The 22,755-nt window shown below is 37.4% G+C and overlaps 1 protein-coding gene across 1 annotated transcript in view; it reads left to right on the top strand.

Moving 5' to 3' along the window:
* The window catches only part of LOC128142330 (dynein axonemal heavy chain 5-like), a 167,695-nt gene that overhangs the window by 60,833 nt on the left and 84,107 nt on the right, over nt 1–22,755 (top strand). The window contains exons 42-47 of the mRNA XM_052788315.1: nt 3,794–3,981; nt 5,184–5,378; nt 12,435–12,569; nt 13,588–13,777; nt 16,300–16,517; nt 17,435–17,746. Coding sequence (XP_052644275.1) covers nt 3,794–3,981; nt 5,184–5,378; nt 12,435–12,569; nt 13,588–13,777; nt 16,300–16,517; nt 17,435–17,746 — 1,238 coding nt within the window. The remainder of the gene's footprint in view (nt 1–3,793; nt 3,982–5,183; nt 5,379–12,434; nt 12,570–13,587; nt 13,778–16,299; nt 16,518–17,434; nt 17,747–22,755) is intronic.

Below are 22,755 nucleotides of genomic sequence, written 5' to 3'. Positions count from 1 at the left end.
GAAAGTACCAGGGAAACAAGTGCGAAGGTGAATTTTCAAGTTTTGTATTATATCAAATTCAGTGTTAAAATTGCCCAGGAATAGCAAATCAGGGGGACTTCATCACTGTTACTGAAAAGTGTTGGTGAATACCCTTTAGGAAACCTTTTGTCTGTGGTTGTCAGTAGATGAGTATGAAAGTCATGTTTGCTTTGGTTCTGTTTTCTATAGTTACAGTCAAACAACTCCAGTCTTACCTGAAGTACCTTTTTGATATTTAATGCAATATTTAATGTAAGATTTGATATTTATCTCAGTTCAGAAGGTGAATACACAAGTATTGAGCTCTGTAAATTCTTTCAGGACCAACAAGTACCTTGCAGCTCACTGCTGCTGGGCTGCACTTTGGCTGGACAGAGTTCTGTTTTAGTGAAATTTTCTTCGAATTATGTCACTATAGTTCTATCCCTGTGTAAAATCTTAAGAGATGTGCTGTTTCAAGGGTCAGGCCACACAGCTGTGTATAGATCATAGGGTCACTGACATGGAAAGGGACATGGCACTGCATTGCAGAGATGCATTTTGAAGTCTTTCTGAGGGGGGAGTAGCTACGCTGTGTGATTCTTATATCATGTGAGCACCAGGTTTGTAGGACATCTGTACTGATTGGGGTGGGGGGGTTGTCACATTTCTTAGACATAGTTAAAAATCTCTTTAGTCCTGTCCTTTGTTTTCTGCTTTTACTACATTTCTGTATTTGATTACCATAATATATTCTGTGTGGGGACAGAGATTAATGCGCAGTCTGACAGTGCACAACAAAATTATGTTGTCTCGAAGCTGTTTTGCAGCTGACAGTTTGCTTGCTGTGCCTTTGCTTGTGTCTGTGTGTATACATATATGTGTATTTTCTTTCCTTTTTCTTTTTAAACACCACAGAATGAAATAATTTTGCGAGAACTGAATTTATTCAAAGCTGTGGGATATTGGCCTTGCCTGAGAGTCAGGTTTCCTAACTCCATGCAGCAGGTGGCATTACAGAACAAGTGATTTTTTTTTTTTTTCCTTTCCCAAGGCAAAATTGTTTGGTTAGAACTGAACCTCACCATTCTATAGAGAAAGTAATTTCAAACCCCTTTAATATACAGATAGTAAGTGTAAGAGACAATATTATATGGAACAAAGTTTCTTTGTTAAAAATATCCGGCTTTAGGGCTTTTCCTTGTTGCATCCCAAAGAGTAGGTATTGATGTTTAATAAACAAAGTAGAAAAACCATTTTTTTTGGTTTTTTTCAGAATGGATCCAAGTAGTCATATAACACATGTAACAAAAGGGGCCAAATGCATTTGAAAAATCTCTGCAAGAATTTTCTATCAGGGAGCAGCAAGAATGGGGCAGCTCCATGAGGGAAGACAAGCCATGAGCCCATGGTGACCACCACACAAGCAGGGGCAGGGACTTCACTGACCAGGGCACAGTCCCACAGTGCCTAAGCAGGGCAGGTTGGTGACAGCTTGTTCCATCAGCTGTCCAGTGACCATCAGACGAGGTGAAATAACAAGCTGGGTCCAGGGTCCATCTAGGAAGTTCAGTCAGAAACAGAAGGAGGCAGGGCTGAAGGTAAGACTATGGATAGTTCTGGGGTCCTCCAGGAAGTTCAGTCAGCAAGTCAGGATAACAGGAGATAGGGCTGTGCCCAGCCCTACATACAACATAGCCCAGACCTCCTAGAGCTGAAATGGAGCTCCTGGACTGGAGGGCAGAGAGTATGGGTAGAAGCCCCAGGTAAGGCTGGTCGGGGCAATTAAGGCCTATTGGTGCATCCGGGGCCCTGATATTCCTCATACAAGAGGGAGAACATTAGTTAAAGGACTTGCTGCCACACCAGTGAAGTCAAGGAACAGTCTTCATTTGTTTTTAAACACAGTAGGATTGAGTCTTTCATGTTTTAAATTTGGTACCTGTCTATAGAATTACTTTAATCGTTGCTTCATTATGGCATTGTGGTATTTGTATATATTCCACTTGCTTTTAAATTTTGTAATTAAGTCCATGTGACTTTTTATTTTCTTCAAATTCTTTTCTTTTGGAGAATGTTTTTCCTTATAATATCACAGGAATTAGTTAGAAGACATTTAGGAAAAAGATTACTCTATATATGGAATGGAACTGAATTTCATGGGAGATCCGCAGTATTGCCCTGGCTGAATCAAATCTTAAGGAGCCAATTTTAGCTGTACTACCATTGGTTTTGATCTGGTGTGACTCCACTAATTTTGTTGAAGAGTTCTTCCAAAATTACATAGGTAAAAAAGACCAATCAATGCAACGATATTAAAAGAAGTGGTTAATGGGCATGAAAAAAGGTAAAAAATGAATGTAAGAACTATTTTCACATTTTTTTCTTTTTTTGCTATCTGCAAAAACTGACAAGTATTGGGTTGGCTATGATAGCTGATCAGAGTAGAAGAGGGGCAGAGAAGAAACATAAAAGTGGCCTCAAGGGGATTTGGAGTAAGATTAGAGTTCCTAGAGGAATATCTTAAAGAGCAAGAGAAGATCAGACAAGGAACAGTAGAGGGAAGGAAAGAAGGATAATATGAGCAGAACAGGCCAGAGCAAAGACAAGAGAAGAGAAAACATGAAAGAGAAAACAAAACAAAGTGAAAAAGTATGTATTAATAGCATTATTATTGATTTTTGAGTACTTTCTCTTTCATTAGCTTAAGTGTATTAAGGAATTAACATTACACATAAACCACCCCTTGATTTACCAGTGCTATAGGCATTGCCATGTAAAGTATGGGGATTCGGGGAAGCTCTGGGCATAGCTGTTCAACATTGCAAATACACAAATGCCTTTTCTTGGACATGTGCTTTATTTCTGCATTTAGCACTGCCTTCAAAAGGCTTAAGCCAAACTGAGCTCCACCAGTCCAGTGGAGTGAATTAAACACCTCTGAACATTTGTTTGTAGCACCAGTTAAAGTACTGACCCAGGGTCTTGCTAGACCCAGACAATAAGAAATATTAGTCCAGTGTGGGCTTTGGGAAGGGAGGAGGTGGAATCGATGGAGTTCCTGCTTTTTCTCTTGTGAAATGGACATGGAATAGCAGGGGATTACGTAGCTTTCCCACTACTACTCTGGCAAGCTGCCACTGTAGACTCTCCTATTTCAATCCTGCTAACACGATACAGAAGGAGTGCTTGACTCTCCCCAAAGACATTCATTTCATGATGTTTATGGGTACTAATATCTGTCTAGAACTCCATGGCCTGTTCCAAATAACAGTTGTGACTTCAGATTCCTCCCTCTTGTACAGCAGACTGCTATTCTCCAACAATTTTTGACCTATGAATTAATTGTTATAAAATGCTACAACGCTTCTGTCACAAATGTAGTGATTTCTGATTTGATTCTGTGCTTTTGTTTAGGTAGGTGTCTCTCAAACTCATCTTTGACAATTTCACCCCCTGCATAGATGAGTTTCCAGGCTATATGCATGTTTATGCTACTAGGTGCTATATACAGTATTACTGAACACTTTGTGCCTTATGGTTGCTATAAAAGTGTAGAGTTCTTTGTAAAGAAGTTTGTATATCTTTCTTCCAAGGGATAATTCTTTTTCTGGGTGTCATTAATGCACAGCCCAATTTATTCTGAGTTTTCACTTCTCATTTTACTCTGTGTTCATACTCTCTGTTCTTTTCATGTTACATTAAGTTGTATAGAACATGCTGTGTTTTATATATAAATTATTCTTCTTTGTTCTGGTATTTTAACAAAATATTATTCTTTTTGCTTTTTTAGGTTTAGCCCAGTCAGGTGCATGGGGTTGCTTTGATGAATTTAACCGCATTGAACTTCCAGTTTTATCAGTAGCTGCTCAGCAGATATATATTGTACTTCAGTGTAAGAAAAATAAGAAACCTCAGTTCATTTTCACTGATGGTGATGTTGTTGACATGGACAGAGAATTTGGTATATTTCTGACTATGGTATGTGTGTGAATATGCGTAAATGGCATCACTGTGAAAAATCTTTCCTATTTCATTTCCCTTTGAAATTTCCCTGTTGAAATCATCAGAACTGTCTGTTAAAAAATAGTCAATACAATTTGAACAATAATTTGGTCAAATAATAATGATGATATTTTCTCTTGCCCATATTTTTAACTGGAACTTAGGACTTGAGGTATGCAATTATCATTAACTACATATTTTAAGGGCTTTTTTAGTTGAATATTTGACAGATTGAGACTACACCCAACCCTCTCATATTTTTAGTCAAAGTCTGCCAAAATAAAACAGACCACTGTAAGGACTACTGTTGTTGGTCTGGTCAGTATTTCACCACCTGTGAAGATTTTTTGACCACAATCCTTCTATATGACAGCGTGAAGGAAACCACCCTCACTCTGGTTCCCTGGCCTCCTGATGATTTATCTTTGGTGCCTGTGGACTGCTTCTAGCAGTGCAGGAGGCAAAGAAGCAGGAAAGGGGAAGAATACCTTAAAAGCATCTTTGTATCTCCCCCTCCTTAGCTGTAGGCTACATACCCACAACTCAAAATAGAAGCATTTGTCTTTATTTTAAGGTTTCCTACTTTTGAAAAGGTGTTAATATTATCACTTTAAAAAGAGGGCAAATCAGTGGCATACAAAGGTCAGTGGGAAGGCAATTTGGAAACAGCTAGAAGAGTTTAAGAAGTTATCACTGCATAGCCAGACTACTGTTGTCACGCCTGAGCCATGCAGTAGTCACACAAATGACTTAGACATCTTCAGTGAAAGGTCAGATCTGTTAGTTTAAATTATATTCAGGAATGGCTTCCACTGCTTGACTGACTTAGCACTGCAATGGTCTGGGAATGCTCACAAGGGACAGTAACCTCCAGCAGTGGAACACTATCAAGACCCTGAGGAACTAACCATTTAAAACAGCTCCAACAAGATCTGTAAGTGATTGTCTGTCTATGTCTGTGTGTCTTGGGCATCTCCAGATAACACATGTGATACCATATACTTCATGAACTGCAGTATTTAGGCAACTGTGTAGTGATGTGTAATTGTGACATGCTCAAATTACCCTTTGTAATCTGGCATATGCTCCTGTGTTTGCCAAATAATTATCAGAAAAGATAAACCTTCCTATCCTGCTTTCATTATATAATATTTTATTTTATATTTTGCATTTTTCAGAACCCCGGCTATGCAGGACGACAGGAACTTCCAGAAAATCTAAAGATTCAGTTTCGCACAGTTGCTATGATGGTGCCTGACCGTAGCATTATTATGCGAGTCAAGCTGGCAAGTGCTGGTTTCCGAGACAACCAAGTCCTTAGTCGAAAATTCTATACACTCTACAAACTCTGTGAAGAGCAGTTATCTAAACAGGTAAAATAAATATTTGTCCAACTGTAAGCTGTCAGTGAAAGGGTATGTAGAGAGTATACTTTCATAGAATATATAATTTTCTTTACAGTCATGCACCTATTCATTTTTTAAGGTTTTCAGTTTCAAGTTCTAGAAAGAGAGTCTGAAATCATCACATTGTTTTTATTTTTCACACTAATTTGCATGGTAAAGGAAGTTTGATTTGTGATTTTTAAATGGAGTGCAGTTATTGGGGAAGTTATGAGGAATGGTGTATATTGCTCTGCTGAACTTTGTAGAGGATAAACTTTTCAGTCTCCTCACTTATGAAGGCTAGATCTATTGGAGAGGCAGCGTAAGAACGGTAAATAACTGAAGAGTGCCTAGAAGGCACGTCTTGCTGAGTGCTACCAGAAAAATGTTATTCTGTTTGGTATGGGGTATTTAAGCAGAAACAAAGGATAAAGCTGCTTTTAAGAACAGAACTAGTTGTTTCCTTGTGAATGCCCTGTGCTGGTTGTCCACTAGAGGGTCTCAAAGAGAAACCAAATGAATGGTAGTTGCAGCTCAAATGCCTGCTTTGGTTGGATCCTAATGAACCTGGACATATTGACTACATTTGCCGTTATATTATTTCATTTCTATACCACATATTTATTAGTGACTATGTTGACTTCCGTGCAGAAATCTTGGACTACACTGGAATAAGATAATGGTGCATCATATCGTCCTCTTTATTTCAGAGTTAAAACAAAAAAGTACAGATTTGGATTTTCTCTTCCTTTCTCCCTACCTCTGTAATTTCACTGTCAATATATATAACCAAACTGGATTCCAATTTTCACTTCTCTCAGGTTTCTTTTTCTGGGAGAGGTTTGTGTTGTAGACTGGCTTCTAAAGGGTCATATTTGCTACTACCTTCCCTGTAATATTGCCTAGGGTGTCTCCATTAGCCTTCAACTTAGTTTATAGGCAATCTGAATCACCCTGTATTGATCTAGCATCACTAGTGTTAGTCCATTTGTTGCTGTCTAACCCACTCTCTCAGTCCTGTCATCTGCCTGTGTTTTATAGTTACCAGGCTTATAGGCTGCATTTGTCAGAGCCTCATTTTGCAAGAGCTCTCTCTTAAGTGGAATTTGTGAACATTGTTTAGGAATTTTTTTTTCCCTCAGACTTGGCCTCAGTAGGATTAAATTTCCTCATTGCCTCAGTCTGTGTGGTCATTTTTGTCCTGGGCATGATTCTTTCCTTCACTGTGGAAGAGACGTTTAAGCAGGTATCAGAAATTTGGCCATCTACCTCTGCAAAAGTGCTTTGCTTGTTTTGTGTTGTCATGGGTGTTAGAACTGGTTCACTCCTGGACAGAGTACTTAAAAATAACACACACACACAAACAAAATTTAACGGTGTACAAAGCTTATTTTAACTATCTTAATGGTGTACAATGTTTTGTACATGACCGTTGCTGCATCTGCACAAAGAGTTTCTATGTGTAGTTTGGTCACGTCTGCAGCAGAAAGTGCCCTTGATTCTCTGAGACAGTAAGATTCTCCACTCAGCGTGTTAATCAACATATTGAAGCATATAAGTAGTGCTTATCAGTTGGCCTAGGGATCGTAGGAACCACCTGGAGGACTCTGTGGAACTGTCTGAAATTCTCATCTGTAGAACTGTACCAATTAGTCAAATGCTTTGTTGTGAAGGCATGTAGCTCAGTCGCCTTGTCTCAGGTCAGTCCTTTGTCTCATCTATGCTGATGCTAGCAAGGGAGTTCCTTGATATTAATTAATGGAAACTAATGACCAAGTGCTCTGGGTGTGCACATGGGCACAGCCCTCGCACCCAGCTGCGTCTCAATTATATATTTGAATTTTATGCTTATATCTCACTTATAACTTAAATTCCATTGTTTTTACTATACAAGCCATGATGTCTGCAGGGAACGGTAGTCCATGTGTATTTATAGTTTCTTCAGAACCCTCGTAACACTTCTCCAGTATCTGTCAGAGAAGCCTGCTGTACTGTAAACCGCTCCTAGTGGTTTACATTGTGGATCATGATTCTATACTCTGTAATACGAGCCAGGAAGCATACCTTTCTGCAAACCCATGGCAGTATGCTAGTTTGTCCTGCCTGTGCCTGTCAGCAGTCCTTTGGACAGTCCTGCTCTTGTATGAATCCATTATACACAATTACAACATCAGAGAAGATCTGAGTTTGGAAGGGACCTCTGGAGGTCAACAAGTCCTATACCTGTGCTCAAAGTGGGGTCAAATAGAGCAAGTGGTTCAGCACCTTGTCTAGGTGAGCTTTGAGTATCTCCAAGGATGGAGACTGCACAGCCTCTCCAGTCAAGCTGTTGAAGTGTCTTATCACCCTGTCTAGTCACCATTTTGTCTGTGAGGACGTTATTGGAGACAGTGTGAAATCTCCTGGAATGAGTCTGCCCTGCTGTGTTGCCCTTCCAGCAGATATTGGGGTGTATCAAGCCCCCAGTGTGGGCCAGGGCTTGCAAAGATAAGGCTAATTCCAATTGTCGGAAGAAAGTTTCATCAGCTTCTTGCTCATCAGGAAGTTTGCAGCAGACATCTGCCATGATGTTGATCGTCCCTCTAATCCTAATCCAAATGCTCTCAACTAGCTCATCAGCCATCCTAAGGCAAAGCGTTCCCACTCTCTTTCACTTTAAAGGGCAACTCCCCATCTGGGCCTCCTGGCTTGCCCTTCCTAAAGACCCTGTATCCATCCATTGCAGCACTCCAGTCTTGTAAGCTATCCCCCCCATTTCCTTCATCCTAGTTAGACTGTAGCCCCGTAACTGCACACAGAGCTCTAATTTTTCCTGGTTTGTTCCCATGCTGCATGCATTAGTGAACAGGCACTTCAAATTGGCACCTGCTTGTGCTGGTTACCCAAGAAAAATGTGAGAGCTTCTGACACGATGCTGTTCTCTTGACCCTTCCTTATGCTTGAGATGGGCCACTTTCTACACTGTTTTGTCATTCCTGAGGTCTCTCTTGTCCACCTTAGACTGCATCTTTTACTTTTCAGTTGGGTCCACCACTTCCCCACTTGAATGTGAGTTATTTCCCTCCCCCATCATTCATAGTTGTAATAGTAATGGGATATTTTGAAAGACTTGCTAAAGTTTCTCATGAAGTTTGCTGTAGGTTGGGGAATACATCTGATGCAATACATGATTATATGTAGAGAGAGATGTAATGAGTTCATCTGATTAGATATGGGAGTCTCATGAACTGGAGATATTTCTAAGAGTAGAGTGGGACATAAATTTCTTCTGTCTAGCCAGAAAACTAGAACTATAAAGTAGAGGCTTTCTTAGAGGCATATTAATCTGTCTTTCCCAGTGGAACTTATTTAGTTAAATTTTTAATGGTAATTTTTAAATTCAAAGTAAGTACTGCTGAGTATCTGGGCAGTTGACTGGAAAGAACAGGGTCACATGAAGAATCAATGCAACAGGAAATGGCAGAACGTTGCCTGTTTTCAACAAATGCAATATATATCAACAGAAGAAAATAACAACAAACAAGCATTCACCAGATGAACTTACCTCCCACAATATCTAAAAGGAATTTTCCAGAAGGAATACATTAAGTCATCCAGACATTTTACACACACAAATGCAGACTCTGTAGAAAGAGGAACTCTGACTCACAAGCAGCCAAAGGCACCCTGAGTGACTATCATCTCTTCAGTAAAGAAAAACATACAAAAGTAAGAGAGTAGTCCTTAGCAAATGTAGGAAGCTCAAGGTGTCCACAAGTCTGTGAAACAGTTATTCTGACAGAGCCCCCAAAGCTGAATTATTTGCTTTTGTTAGAGGACTTCTAGCCAAAGTTCCCTACTGCCTCCTTCCACAAAGTCTCACCCAGATTAGGGAAAACCGTAGAAACTGAAAAGAAAAACCTAACAAAGCTTGAAAGCAAAGGAGGCCATAATCCCTTTTAGAGGAACATCTTTTTAAGGTGCTTTCATATGGACAAAACTGCCGATACCCCTTTTTTCTTTTCCCCACAACAGCAAACTATGCTTCTAGTGTTGAGATTTTTATTTGCAGATTTTTAATTCTTCTTTACAAGAGCATCAGCTATACCACTGCAGTCTATTTTGCCTAAGTGCAATCTTTTGCCTGCTGTTAAAAGATGTAGCAAAGAAACAGCTCGTAATCCACATTTGCCAGTAAATTCTAGCTGTTCTGTGCCATTCCTGAAAGGCAAAACAGTTGTAAAACTAGCAGACTGATTAAGGAAAATAAATGTGGTTGCTTTGGACCACCCATCATGTAGGTCAGTTGGAATGCACCAGAAAACCTGTCTTTAAGAGTCATTTTAGCTTATTTCAAATTTTCTAATAAGTATGACAGCATTTCTTCAAATTTAACAGTCACTTCTACAGAATCATAAACTCATGTAAGTTGGAAGGGACCTCCAGAGGTCACCTGGTCCAACTTCTAGCTCAGGTCAATTTAGAGCAGGTTGCTAAGGCACTTGTGAAGTTTTGAATATCTCCAAGGATGAGGAGATTCAGTCCTTCTGGACACCTTTTCTGTGTTTGACCACTCTCATTGTGAAGAATCTTTTCCTTATGCAAACTGTTGCAATTTCCCCTGTTGCAAATTTTGACCACTGTCTCTTTTCCTCTCACTTGGTCATCCTTTGCTGGACTCATTCCAGTATGTCAATGATGGTCATCTAGCATGGAGAAAAAGAAATATATCAGCCCTTGTCATAATTCTGGATAGTTCACTGGGACATATAATTTACTAAATGATAGCGGACTTTGTCATCAACATATAATCTGCCTTCCAAACTTCACACGAAGTTGGTCATCTTTTTGTCTTAATGTTTCCATCTGCAAATGAGATTTCCTGGCAGTACCTGGCTGAATATTCATATCTAAATTTTTCAGCTGGTAACAGCTTGGCACCTGATTGAGTAATAGAAAATGAGGCTGGATGGAGCCTTGAGGGGTCATCCATTTACCTTTCTGGAGGAAAAATAATTCTTAGCTAAATAATTTGCTATAAATATTTGTGACTCTCCTTAACATTTTCCACTGACAGATAGCCTGCAGTTTCCGAGGCAGTCTGTTCCAAAGTTTCATTTTCCTTATAGTCACAAAGTTTTCTCTAAAAGTTAACTTGAATCTCCCTTGCTGTAGCTAAGTACATTACTTCTTTTCCTTTCTATTCCTTCTGTATTCCTCTTTCCAGGTATTTTTTGCATGTTGAAGACTTTTAGCGTAACTCATCCTACATATTTGCTCTTCCTACTTCTACACTAGATTTTGTTTTACTTCTTCCTGATATAGCATGTTTTCTAGTCAACTGATAACTTTAATTTCTTTTCTAAGTTCTCTTCAGTAGGGTTCATCTTCAAGTGTGGAATCCAACTTTTGGGCACAGTACAGAAGTGACAAGTGCAATGGAAGTATCTTTTCAACTGTCCTAAAAAGGACACTTGTATTTTTATTGCCCACTATAATTGTAGATGTGTCATTGGGGAGCTTGTGGCTTCAGTCCGATGTCAGATATTTTTCTGCAAAGCTTTCTGCACCTGACTTGTTTCTCAGCTGAATGAAGAAGAGTTGTTACTCTTCTTTGTTTGTGTAGTTGGTTATTTCCATCTGTGTAGTATTTTGCACTTGTCTTTATTTAATTGCATCATACATATATAATTTATTGAATTTCTCTTGGTAATTTTGAACTCTAGTTGTGGTCTAGTTCACCAGCTTGGTATCATCTGCAAACCTAATCAATAAGTTATTTCTTGCTGAAAATTCTGAGTTGTACTCAATGTATTGTTCCAATTTGTCAGCCTGGGAAATAGGGGTGGGGCTGGGGGGAAAGTGTTATTTTAATTTTGTCTTTGTTTCTCACCATCCAGTGTATTCGAATTGGCCATAAACTAAATTTTCCCCAAGTCAATTCTGTTTTGCCTGTGATGGTAACTGGTAAGTGATCTCTCCATCTTTATATTGACCCATGAGCTTTCTTTTCACTTTCTTTTCTCCCTCTGTCCTGTTGAGCAGGGGGAGTGAGAGTGGCTAGGTGTGCATCTGGAAGCTGGCCAAGGGCAATGCACAACAGATAGTGTAAAAAAGAGTCTATGCACTTGCTCTCAAAAACATTTCTGATTGATCAGAGGGAGCAGATATTCTCCAAATGTAAGAATATCTTTATTATTTCCTTCCATGTCTGTCTTTAACGCTTAGTTTTCCGAGCAGATGGCAGTAGCGGAGACTTTATAATTTAAAACTTTTACCCTGGTAGCTTTCCTTCTAGGATTTGTATCAACAGTCAAAGGTGAAACACATTACAGAACATTTGCATGTATTTTCAAATCTATGGTAACTAAGACAGAATTATATGTTCAGGTACAAGTGCTAAAATTAATTGAATATGTCTGTATGTCTCTGCAAATATGCAGCTGCCCTCATAGTGAGAGGGAAGATATTCCAGGCCTTACCTGCTGAAGTCCAAAGCTGGTTAGATACACCTCTAGGATGCACATGGCTGTTGGAAGTAAATCCTTCTGTTCTGAACCAAGTTGTTATGAAATCATCCACAGAGCAGAAAGTCATTAAGTACAGGATGGGATCTAAATAATTTCAGTATGTTTCTCTATATCAGCAAGAGATTGCCCCTTTGAGTCATGAATCCCAGTACCATATATCAAGATAAAACCAGTCCTTGCGCAAGCAGAAAACAGAGGGTAGTCTGAAGATGTGTGGTTTGCTGTTTGTGCATCTGGCAAATTATGAATTTAGGAAAATGATGGAAGATGCAGCTCTGTTACAGATGACTTGTGAAAGTGGTAGCCTACCACTGAAAGGGATACTTGGCAGGTATGGACATACAACACTGGAAAATATCTTCAGGATATGGTAGCAACAGAACTGGAAATCTAGTTGAAAAGATGAAGAGCTGTGAAATTCATCCCATTTAAAAGTTCAATAGCATATTTATTTATTTAATGAATTTAATTTTCAGCCTTCTCTTTAAAGTGTTTAGTCTTTGTGATACCAATTGTGTTAATTCATTATTTCAAGGTTCACTATGACTTTGGGCTTAGAAATATCCTGTCTGTTTTAAGAACACTTGGAGCAGTGAAAAGATCTAATCCCAAAGAGCCAGAGAAAACCGTAGTGATGAGAGTTCTGCGGGACATGAACCTCTCCAAACTGGTACTGTAACACTGGTGACTTTCCCCCAAAGAGTAGTCTGTTTGCATTTTTAAGTGTATTTATTATGCACTTTGAAAAGCTCTTTTTCTTCAGCAATTGGATACATTATTTTGCAGTTTTTGATATGGTTTATCAGTGAGTGGAGAATTGGAATACAGTTACAGTGTGAGCACCATTTGTCTTTTAGAGAGAGGAAAACACATGAGAAACCTTAGCTGAAAAAAATTAGTGGAAATACCATCAGATCCTAGGGGACCTAACCTGGTCCTGTAATTGGCTCTTGTTTTTTCTTCTTTCTGCCCTAAGGAGAGAAAGGAAGAATGCATTGTATTAACTTTTAATAATGTCATTAAAGATCCCTCTTAATCCAGAATTTCAATTTATACAGTTCTTGGGAGTCTGTTGCCTTTTCAGAACATCGCAAGAATTGCAATGAGTGTGGTAATTGGAAGCAGCTAACGCCTACTTGTATAGTCTAATCTCTTTCGATATTACTATTTAAAGTATTCATTTTTCTTTTTATTGCTGTAATTGAAAGGTTATAGCATGTCTAGACTCTGTGTATTTACCTTGGGAGCCAGTTTTGTGATGGAACCAATTACTCTGTTTCTGATGTTAATCTATTCAGTGCATTGGTACATGCATTCAAACCTATAGGCATGCTTCAGTGATTTACAGAAGGAAAAAAATCATAAAAAGTCCAAGGCAAAACACAATTTGAATAAATCTTGCTGGCTTATGTAACAAATGAAGAAACGTGTGTATATATTGAAGAAAACTGTCTTAAGATGTTAACATTTTTATAAGCTTTAAGTATTTAATTTAGAAATTACTACTTGTGATTGCATTGTATGAAATTCACTTAATAAAACTGATTCATAATGATAATATTTGTTTTGGAAAAGATAAGGTTTTTTACTGCCATCTTTTAAATGGCATATTCTTGAAGATTGTTTACAGCTGTAATAATAATTTCAATGAATAAATAATGTGTTTCCCCCTACTTTATCCTTGACAGGTGGATGAAGATGAACCTTTATTTATGAGTCTCATTAATGACCTGTTCCCTGGAATTACTCTGGATAAAGCTGGGTATCCTGAACTACAGTCAGCCATCCAGAAACAAGCAGAGAAAGCAGGGCTTATTCATCATCCACCATGGATACTTAAACTCATTCAGCTGTATGAAACTCAACGAGTCCGACATGGTTAGCATGCTAGATTAGGTTTTGAGACTGCATAAAAGCAATACTTTTTTATACTATCTACTAAAGAATGCAGATTATTTTCACGAAAAATGTATTTTAAAATTGAACAGATGTCATTTTTAAAGCCTATGTGGATATTTTGATAGGAAACTGTTATGACTTCTTTTTGGTGTGCAATGCACACATAGTGAGATTTTAGCTTTGTTGTATTACATTTTTATGGGAAATAGTGAGTGTGGCTGTCAGTGATTGAAATTTCTATGGAACAAGTTAAAATGTAGAGTATACATTAAAATTCAGAAACAGCCGATTTTGTTCAGTGTTCTGAACACAATTGTTGCCCTCAGACACAGTTCAGTCATGAAGTTCATATTTAATGTTACTGTGAGATTATGATGCTGAGAAGATTAGAAAAAATAATCTCTCAAACCTTTACTTGGATAGATTCTACCAAGCATGCAATATAATTCCAAGTGTTGTTCTTTGTGTTCAATTCTGGCCATTTACACTGAGGAGAAATAAACCCATGTCCTGCTGGACGGGGGGGGGGTTGGACAAGATGGCCTCCAGAGGTCCCTTCCAACCTCAACCATTCTGTGATTCTATGAAAATACATTTCTACAGTGCACAAAAGGCTACTGAGTAAAGCTTATCCTATCCTAAGAAGGGTACCAAAGACAGAGTAAAACCAGGTTTACAATTCATAGCTGAGTGGAAAAAAAACTATCCCTACTTTGAAATGTCCCTCATCCACCTAACCTCTAACAACTAAGTTTTTTTAGTATGTGAAGGCGAAAATATAAAGGAAATGTAACTAAAGGAGCAAACATTTATGAAGATGTCATCCTTTTTATTCTCCCTTTTTATGTCATAATAAGAGAATATTAAGCTTAAACTAATGGAACAAATAAAAGGAAATACTCACTCACTTAGCACAGTCTGAGACCTTAATGCCTCAAATGTTTAGTTCAGATTATTGGTTAGACAAAAGAACTGGTTAATGTTGTGCTGACTTAATAATTTACATCCGGATTGCTGGGTTCAGTGTTCCATATCAAATCACAACACATATATCTATGTAGGAACCATGAAAGTTTTAATGATTTCGGTCACCATTGAATGCGCCTCTTGTTAGAAGAAGCTGTTTGGTCTGTGAGACACCACAGACCACTGTTCCCCAAAAATCTTCAGGATCCACTGTGGCATTCTGTTTAGATGCCTCTTCTCTCTATAGGTCCCTGCTATTCCCAGGGGTCATGCAGCTCCAATTGTCCTAACACTTGGACACCCAGGGCCTTTCTATGACACAAGTTATTGCATGGAGGGAAAAAGATTCTCTTTTCCTGACTTGCATTTGTCCTACTCATGGATGCTTATGGAGAAGTCACCATGGGATTTCAAGTAATGAAAAATCTGTAAAACACATGACTTCTCTTGGCTGAAGGAGAGGCAATACGTGCAAATGAAGTGCTAATGCACACACACAGATACACAAGTATGCATGAACATTCAGTGCATGGATCCTGAAATCTCTTTTGCATAATGGTTTTGATCAAAATGCTGTTGAAACCAGCAGAAAGGCCATTCCATTAACATCGAGGGGCTTGGATTAGATCTCCCCATATGTAACATATGGCATGAGTAAGTGATTGTCTGGGTGCTCAAATTGTTTTTGGAAATGTTCAGCTCCGTTTAGTTTTAGAGAAAACATCAGTCTGCATTGTACTGGATTAGGTTTGTAACTCGGGTTTGTGATTGTTTGTTCCATACCTTTGCTGAAGAGGTTTTCAAAGCCAACTGAGGATTATGTTATCCAGTTGTCTTTAGGGTTAATAGGAGTTATCTAGCTCCCTTAGATGACTTCGGAAGTCTCAGTTTGAATGTCCCATCTGCCTTTGGACAGACTCTGGGCCTCTTGAATAGGTGATGTAGAAAATATAACTAAAAAGGATCAACTGTAGGCTCAATTTATTGTTGAAGACGTGGCTTCTTTTCCTTAGGCACTATGTGTATATACTGATGAAATTAAAAGTGTGGTTGCTGTTAACTGTTTTTTATGTAAGAAAGATGTATTAAAATGTCAGCATGGATGGATGCAGGTACATATTTTGGTTACATTTGCTTCAGAAAGATACACTGAATTTTGTGTATCATTGGGAACTACTCATTCTCATTAAATACATTTAGAAATTCCTGGTTTTGTTTACCACCAGTCATGTCAATGTCATTGCATGCGAACATCAAAAGGCAGTTGTGTTTTCCAATTAGAAAAAGGAAAAGAACTGCCTGAGGGAGGATACAGACCCACATAGGCTTGCCTATCATAATAGAACAGACATTTACAGAGGCCTTTTAATAACATCTTTAAATTCCATTTCAGTCAACATTAAGTGGGGTGAGAAACATCTTTTTTGTATTGGCTTTTGATAAAAATAAAACAAGGATCATTGATGCAAAGAACCATTAAATGGTAGCATGACATTTTGACATTTCATTTTAAACCATGTTTATATTGTTTTAAGGTATGATGACTCTAGGTCCAACTGGTGCAGGAAAGACAAAATGCATTCATATTTTGATGAAAGCAATGACAGATTGTGGTGCTCCTCATAAAGAGATGAGAATGAACCCAAAGGCAATCACAGCTTCCCAGATGTTTGGTACCCTTGATGTTGCTACAAATGACTGGACAGATGGTATTTTCTCTACATTATGGAGAAAAACTTTAAAAGCAAAGAAGGTAATGGATATTGTATCATGATAGTGAATAAGGACATTTAATACTGTTTCCATAAGGTCTCATTACCTGTCATTTATGTGAAAGATCTTCCATTATAAAATCAAATGGGAAAATACAGTATTAGTTTTGCTTTGTGTCTGACTAGCTCAATGTACGCAAGTCAGAATTGCTTGTATATGCCAGAGAGTACTAGGCTTCCCAAGCACTTGAAGTTCCAGAATTAAATTGGAAAAGATTTTAAGGGTTTTGCTTCCTTCTCTAAGCAGGTAGTCCTACCATTCAAACACAAAAGCAAGGGCTGTTCATGTTTTGATGTGAGGACAGGAAAGCTGATTTTCTTCTGTCTGGTTTTATGTCATTGACACTCTATTTCACTAATTATATCAGAATACTAGAGACTTTGGTAAGAAATCAGTATAGGCATTTCCCAATTCTCTTATCAAACCTGCAGATGATGTTTCATGGAATCATAATTACACTCACATGTTCTGAAGTTTCATTCAGTTCTCACTTGGAAAATGGGAAGCCTTACGTGAAATACTTAGGTAACATCCCACAAGGACTGAGTGTGTGCCTGTGTCTGTGACTGTATTTAATGGGAAATGTTTTCATCCACTTTGATGGATGCTGAGCTGGGTGATGTACTTGTGTAGAAGAAAGGGACAGCTTTATGCTTAGAACAGTGCAAATTCATTTTTGTCACTATTCCTTAATATCCTTTTTGGTGTGACACAGGATAACAAAAGAAGGATTAAAATCACTGAGCAAATTATAAAAATTGTAGTTCATGCTGAGCTAATCAGCACCAAATCATGACTCATTGTTTATATCCAAGAGTATGTTCTCTGAGATTAAGTAAATGTGTATTTTTGGTCAGTGTATGTAAAGTTGCATGTGTATGTCTCTCCTTTTTTTAGGGTGAGCATATCTGGATAGTTTTGGATGGACCTGTTGATGCAATATGGATTGAAAATCTGAACTCTGTTCTGGATGATAATAAGACCCTTACTTTGGCCAATGGAGATCGTATTCCAATGTCCCCTAGTTGCAAAATTGTTTTTGAACCTCACAACATTGACAATGCTTCCCCTGCAACAGTTTCTCGTAATGGGATGGTCTTCATGAGTTCTTCGGTGTTAGATTGGAAGCCTATATTAAGGGCTTGGCTGCAAACACTACCTGTTACATACTCTGATGTCCTATGGAATTGCTTTAATGCTGTATTTCAGGTACTTAATTCAACCACTTCAGAAAAAAAAAAATTCATTTCTTATTCTTTATTTAATGACGCATTATTTCTTCCTAAGTGCTTTTTCAATTATTTACTTCTCTTTGTTTATGTAATAAAACAAAGATGAAGGATTTAAAAAAAAAAGAGAGAGAGAAAATTATCTCTAACATTAATGAATGAGTGAAACTATAACAGATGAATAATTTGGATGCTTTGTTTTGTCTGCATAGATTAGTTGGCAATGAGTTGTTAAATCTGATTATTTTATAATGCGTGTTGGCAAAACAGAGATATTCTCTTTGGCTGTAATTGTTACTGCAATTTTAATTCTTGTTAGGATACATAAAGGGAGTGGGTAAACTTCCTTTTTTGTTTTAAATGTAAAGAAGTAAATTCAGAAAAAATTAAGCTAGATTCACTCTGGTGGAATCTTTCTTAATTTTGGCTGCAACAGGAATGCATTTGGTCCATTAGTTATTTTTAAAAGACATGCTATAGTTCAAATTAATTCAGGGTAGTTCTGTGCTTTGTGGTGTTCCGAAGCTTAGCATAGGTGACTATAGTGGTCTCTTCTGATTTTATAATTCATGATTCTGTTCCGAAGGAGATTTTTGAGATGGCATCTCTTTGATACATTCTCTGTCTAAATCATGTTCAATCAATAGATCCAAAGGGAGAATTCTGAATGTTTTTTCCCCTCCATTTGGCCTTAGCATACTGAATCATTAAAAAGGTTTCATTAATATTATGGATGGTTGTACTCAATAGTGGGTCTAAAAGCACAATCTCAGTAGTATACTCTTTCCAATTACATTGAAATTCTTATTTTTTCTTTGGAATTTTTTAAAGAAGTAGTTACTGTTTTGCAGTCTTTCAGCGTAGTTATCATATGATTTCCCCAACATCTGTGGAACAAATGCAACTTCCTTATATACCTTGCTTTCCCATTGGCTCTCTCCTGCCAGTTTACTTGTGTAACTGGTGTTGGATTTCACAGGGGTTTCTCCTGTAATATTTTTCATCGCTGTTGGACTTTACAAATACAGTTTTCAATGATCTTTGAGTGACGTTTCAGAAAGTTTATTTATAAATCATAATAAAAGCAATCATTAATATAGTTTTGGAATGCCTTGAATGTTAACAAATGTTGTCTTACAGATGTGCTTCATTCAGCACCCGTTTACTTTAAAACCAATGTTTAACAAGCTATTCATTTTGTTCTACCTCCAAAACATAATGATATGACATAGTATTTACTGCAGCGGCAAGAGAAACAATTCTGATAATGAATTTTAAAATATGCTTCCAAAGTAATGTATATGTGGGTCAATTTACTACTTCTTTGCCACAATTCTATTTATATTTTATGCTACAACTTGCTCTGAAAACATAATAACAACATTTAAAATACCCAAGCCTGAAGCAATAGCAATAAAGTCCAGAAAAATATGTATTTTATTAGAATGAAAGATGAAAATGCAGTGAAATATGAAGTTAGTTCTGTGCTGAAGGCTGCATTTGGAACTATCGAAATGTAAATGAAAGCTGTCATGCTGTCAGTTTTCTTTCACTTCTAATGAGCTATCTTTTCTTCTCAAATAATAGAAGCAATAACAGTGATTTTACAGATGAGGGTAACACTACTTTTGTATTCAGATGGCTCTTTTTACAGTTATTATTCCCCCATCTAAAAAAAAAAGGATAAATTCTAAAAGAAAATTTGTGAAATAAGATGCATCAACAGTGGCAGTCAAACCCCAAATACAGACCTTGGTGAATTTAATGCTAGTATTAAGAAAAGCATAGATATAAGCAGCTTACAAATACCTGATATTTAGAAGAAAATGAATATTAGGTTATAGATCGAAATACAGTAACTAAGGAGATTCAGTCTTTAAGTATACCTATAGAGACCTTTTGAAATCAATCTAAATTCAACCAAAATAGATGTAAGACAACTGCTGTAGTAGTTCCAATTTGCTTACAAGAAACATTCATTGTTTATGTTAATAAAAATAGTATATGTCACTGAAAGTCTACATATTGGATAAAATCATTATTAACGAAGGTACGGCAAGTAGCAGTAGTGTAGGAGGAAGCACCAGAGAATAATAGTTGTGAATCAGTGGAAAGAATGTATTTATTCTTTTCATGTATATTATGAATTCCACCGTAAGTCATTAGTTTTCATAAAAGACAGGAGGTAGTCCAAAAGACAAGGATAAATTAAAAAAAAACCCAAACCAACAAAAACCCCCAAAACAACCCCCCAAAGCCAACCTTATTTTGAATTAAGATTATCTTTGAGTCCTTTCTATTTCCACAGGATTTTTTTAAAACAGTGGTTGAGGGGTTGGACTTTCACCCTCACTTTCCCAGTTCTTTCTTCTCAGCAACATTTCCTGCTTAGGAGTAATTTCAAGTAAACTCCCATCCTCATATAAAGTCCCTACTCTCTTAAATTTAGAAGCTATACTGCCAATTTCTTGTCTGTGAATGATGCTGCTACCTGTAAGCAACAGAATTGCTTAGCTGATGGAAGTAATTATCTGAGACAATGTCAAAGAACTGAAATCATTAAAATAATTGCCTGAATGGCACTATTTAGTTTGTCTGCAATGTGTGAAGCTCAAACTAGTGATGGATGTTATGTGAGTAACATAAGTTTCAGCATGTCTATGTATTGTTTAAATGAAAAAAAAACCCCTAGTAATTTTAAATCATACTCCCTTTCCTTTTTTTTTTTTTTTTTTTTTTGTAATAAAATCTGGTGTCCTGGATCTGTTATTGACCTATTCTGGAGACTTCAGGGAAGTCCTAAAAACAGCAGAGTAGTGAGATGTGACTTATTCCTCCCTCCACATTAAATCTCACCCTAATCTTATTTGGGTAAAGGCTGCTATTGCCTCTGGAGCACAGGGTTGAATATATAATCCAAAGTGTTTCTTAGCTTTAATATTTAAATGCTGATGTGCAAATTAATATCACAAATATTAATAACTTTGCATTATTTAATTGTTCTTGTGCTTGTCTAAACCCTTTGAGTATGTTCCCAACTTCTTGTCTTAAAGAGCATTCTACGGTCCAGTGAGTTCCATAGTGACTGTATACTGTGCAAAAGGGTCTTTTCTCATATGAGTTTTTACCATCTGACTTCATTTTGCAGTCTCCTTGTAAGGGATGACAAATTCCTGATCCAAATTCTTCACAATTTATGTGTATTTGTCATGGCCCAACTCATTTTTCCAGACCGCCTGTCCAAACAAAATACCCTAATAAGTAGTTAATTCATGCTAATTGTTCTCTTGATCTTGCATCCTTCTTTAAGCCACGTATTGTTTTAAAAATAGTAGTAATAAAATATTACTGTATATGGACCTGATTTTTTTTTCCCATAAAATCAAAGAACAAGAATTACACAAACCTCACTGGAATCATAAGTACCTTAAAACTCGTTCTGGTGAAAATTGGCCTCTTGAAAGTACAGACTACTTTGACTCATGAAATATCTTTATTCTGAGTGTGTCAAATCGATTATTAAACAATTTGCAGTGCCCTGTGAGACATCTAGTCTATTTTACAGATGAAGAAACTGAATCTCAGAGAGATTTATGTCCAGATTTTAAAGGTCTTTAGGCTTGAATATCCCACACTGCTTGCAGTGCCTTATTTCTACCCATTCCTTGTGGTACCCACCACCCCCTCAGTTAGTCATTTGAGCACCCTATGTGCTGCTGGGGCCAAACCAGGCATTTTAGAGGAAAAGGCACAAAAAGCAACACACAGAGGTGGAAGCACTTTTGCTAGTCAACAAGAAATAACAAAAAAAGGAATGTTTTCTAAGCCTCCCTCCTCCTATGTATGCCCACATTCAGACTGTCTTCTTTCTCAGACCACTTAGCCATGAGCCCTATTCTAGATTAAGATGCTTAAGTGAGCTTTTTCTCATAATATATATCTTTGTCGTGTGTGTTACCCGCTATTCTAGTGAGATGGAACTCAGGAGGATGGGTAAAAATCTTGATTCAGTCTCTGTGCCAATAAATACTCAGCACAGGGTACTTAGAGAACTTTAGTGGCAAAAAAAGTAAACTGAAAGGTCGAACAAAGCTGGTATGTGGGTAAGCAGCTCACTGATTTTTCAAAAATATCTAGGTGTTTGTTTACATCTTTGGGTGGTTGAATGTCTTTGTTGTCTTAGCTTTCTCACTGACAGGACATGGGAGCCATAAATGGAAATCCTCCAAAATTACTATCTTCCATGGCTTCCCTGTTGTACTTTTACTTCCCAGAATGAGTAGGCAGTGTTGATTTCCAAAAATTACGAAGACAAATGGAACCCATAGAGAGGGAATTGTATTAAAAATTGTTAAACGAAGGTGAGACTAGGTTATAATTTACATCAGTCTGTACTATGGATGGCAATTAGTATTTTAAAATAATTCTGCACTGCAAATCTCAGAGAGGACTTTACATCAATTTGAAACTTTGCTAAAGATGTTGCAGAACACTTGGCAAAGGCAGGCATGGTAGCCATCACTACGGAGTAACCTGAGGAAAGTCCAGGTTCCATTAAAATCAACTGCAAAATTCCCTTTGGATCCTGCCAGGGTTCTACAGAAAACCGAGAGTATTGGTTTCAAGAGGGACAGGTACATTATAGTGCAGTCAGAATGGATCAGCCAGATAGATAGAAATTTATAGTGGTGAGGTGCATTATATACATATCATTACAGCAATTCTAGTGCTTTTATCTTTCTACTACAAAAATGGCAATGGTAGATTAAAATCTCCAGTAGAGAGCACAAATGGCAGATCCTGATGTAACTGAAAAGCAGTCTTCAAATTACTCTTCAGGAAATTGCTGTATGGAGTTCATATGAAAAATTCTGCTGACTGTGGTACATCAAAGTTATTCTTCTATTATGTTATTGTTAGCAAAATTTCATGGTCTAAGTCTGAATATTTATAATCCCAGAAATGGGGGAAGATATTGTTTGCAATAAA

The sequence above is a fragment of the Harpia harpyja genome, chromosome 5 (genome assembly GCF_026419915.1).
Source record: "Harpia harpyja isolate bHarHar1 chromosome 5, bHarHar1 primary haplotype, whole genome shotgun sequence".
NCBI classification, from domain to species: Eukaryota; Metazoa; Chordata; class Aves; order Accipitriformes; family Accipitridae; genus Harpia; species Harpia harpyja.
This window is presented reverse-complemented; position numbering and strand designations above follow the sequence as displayed.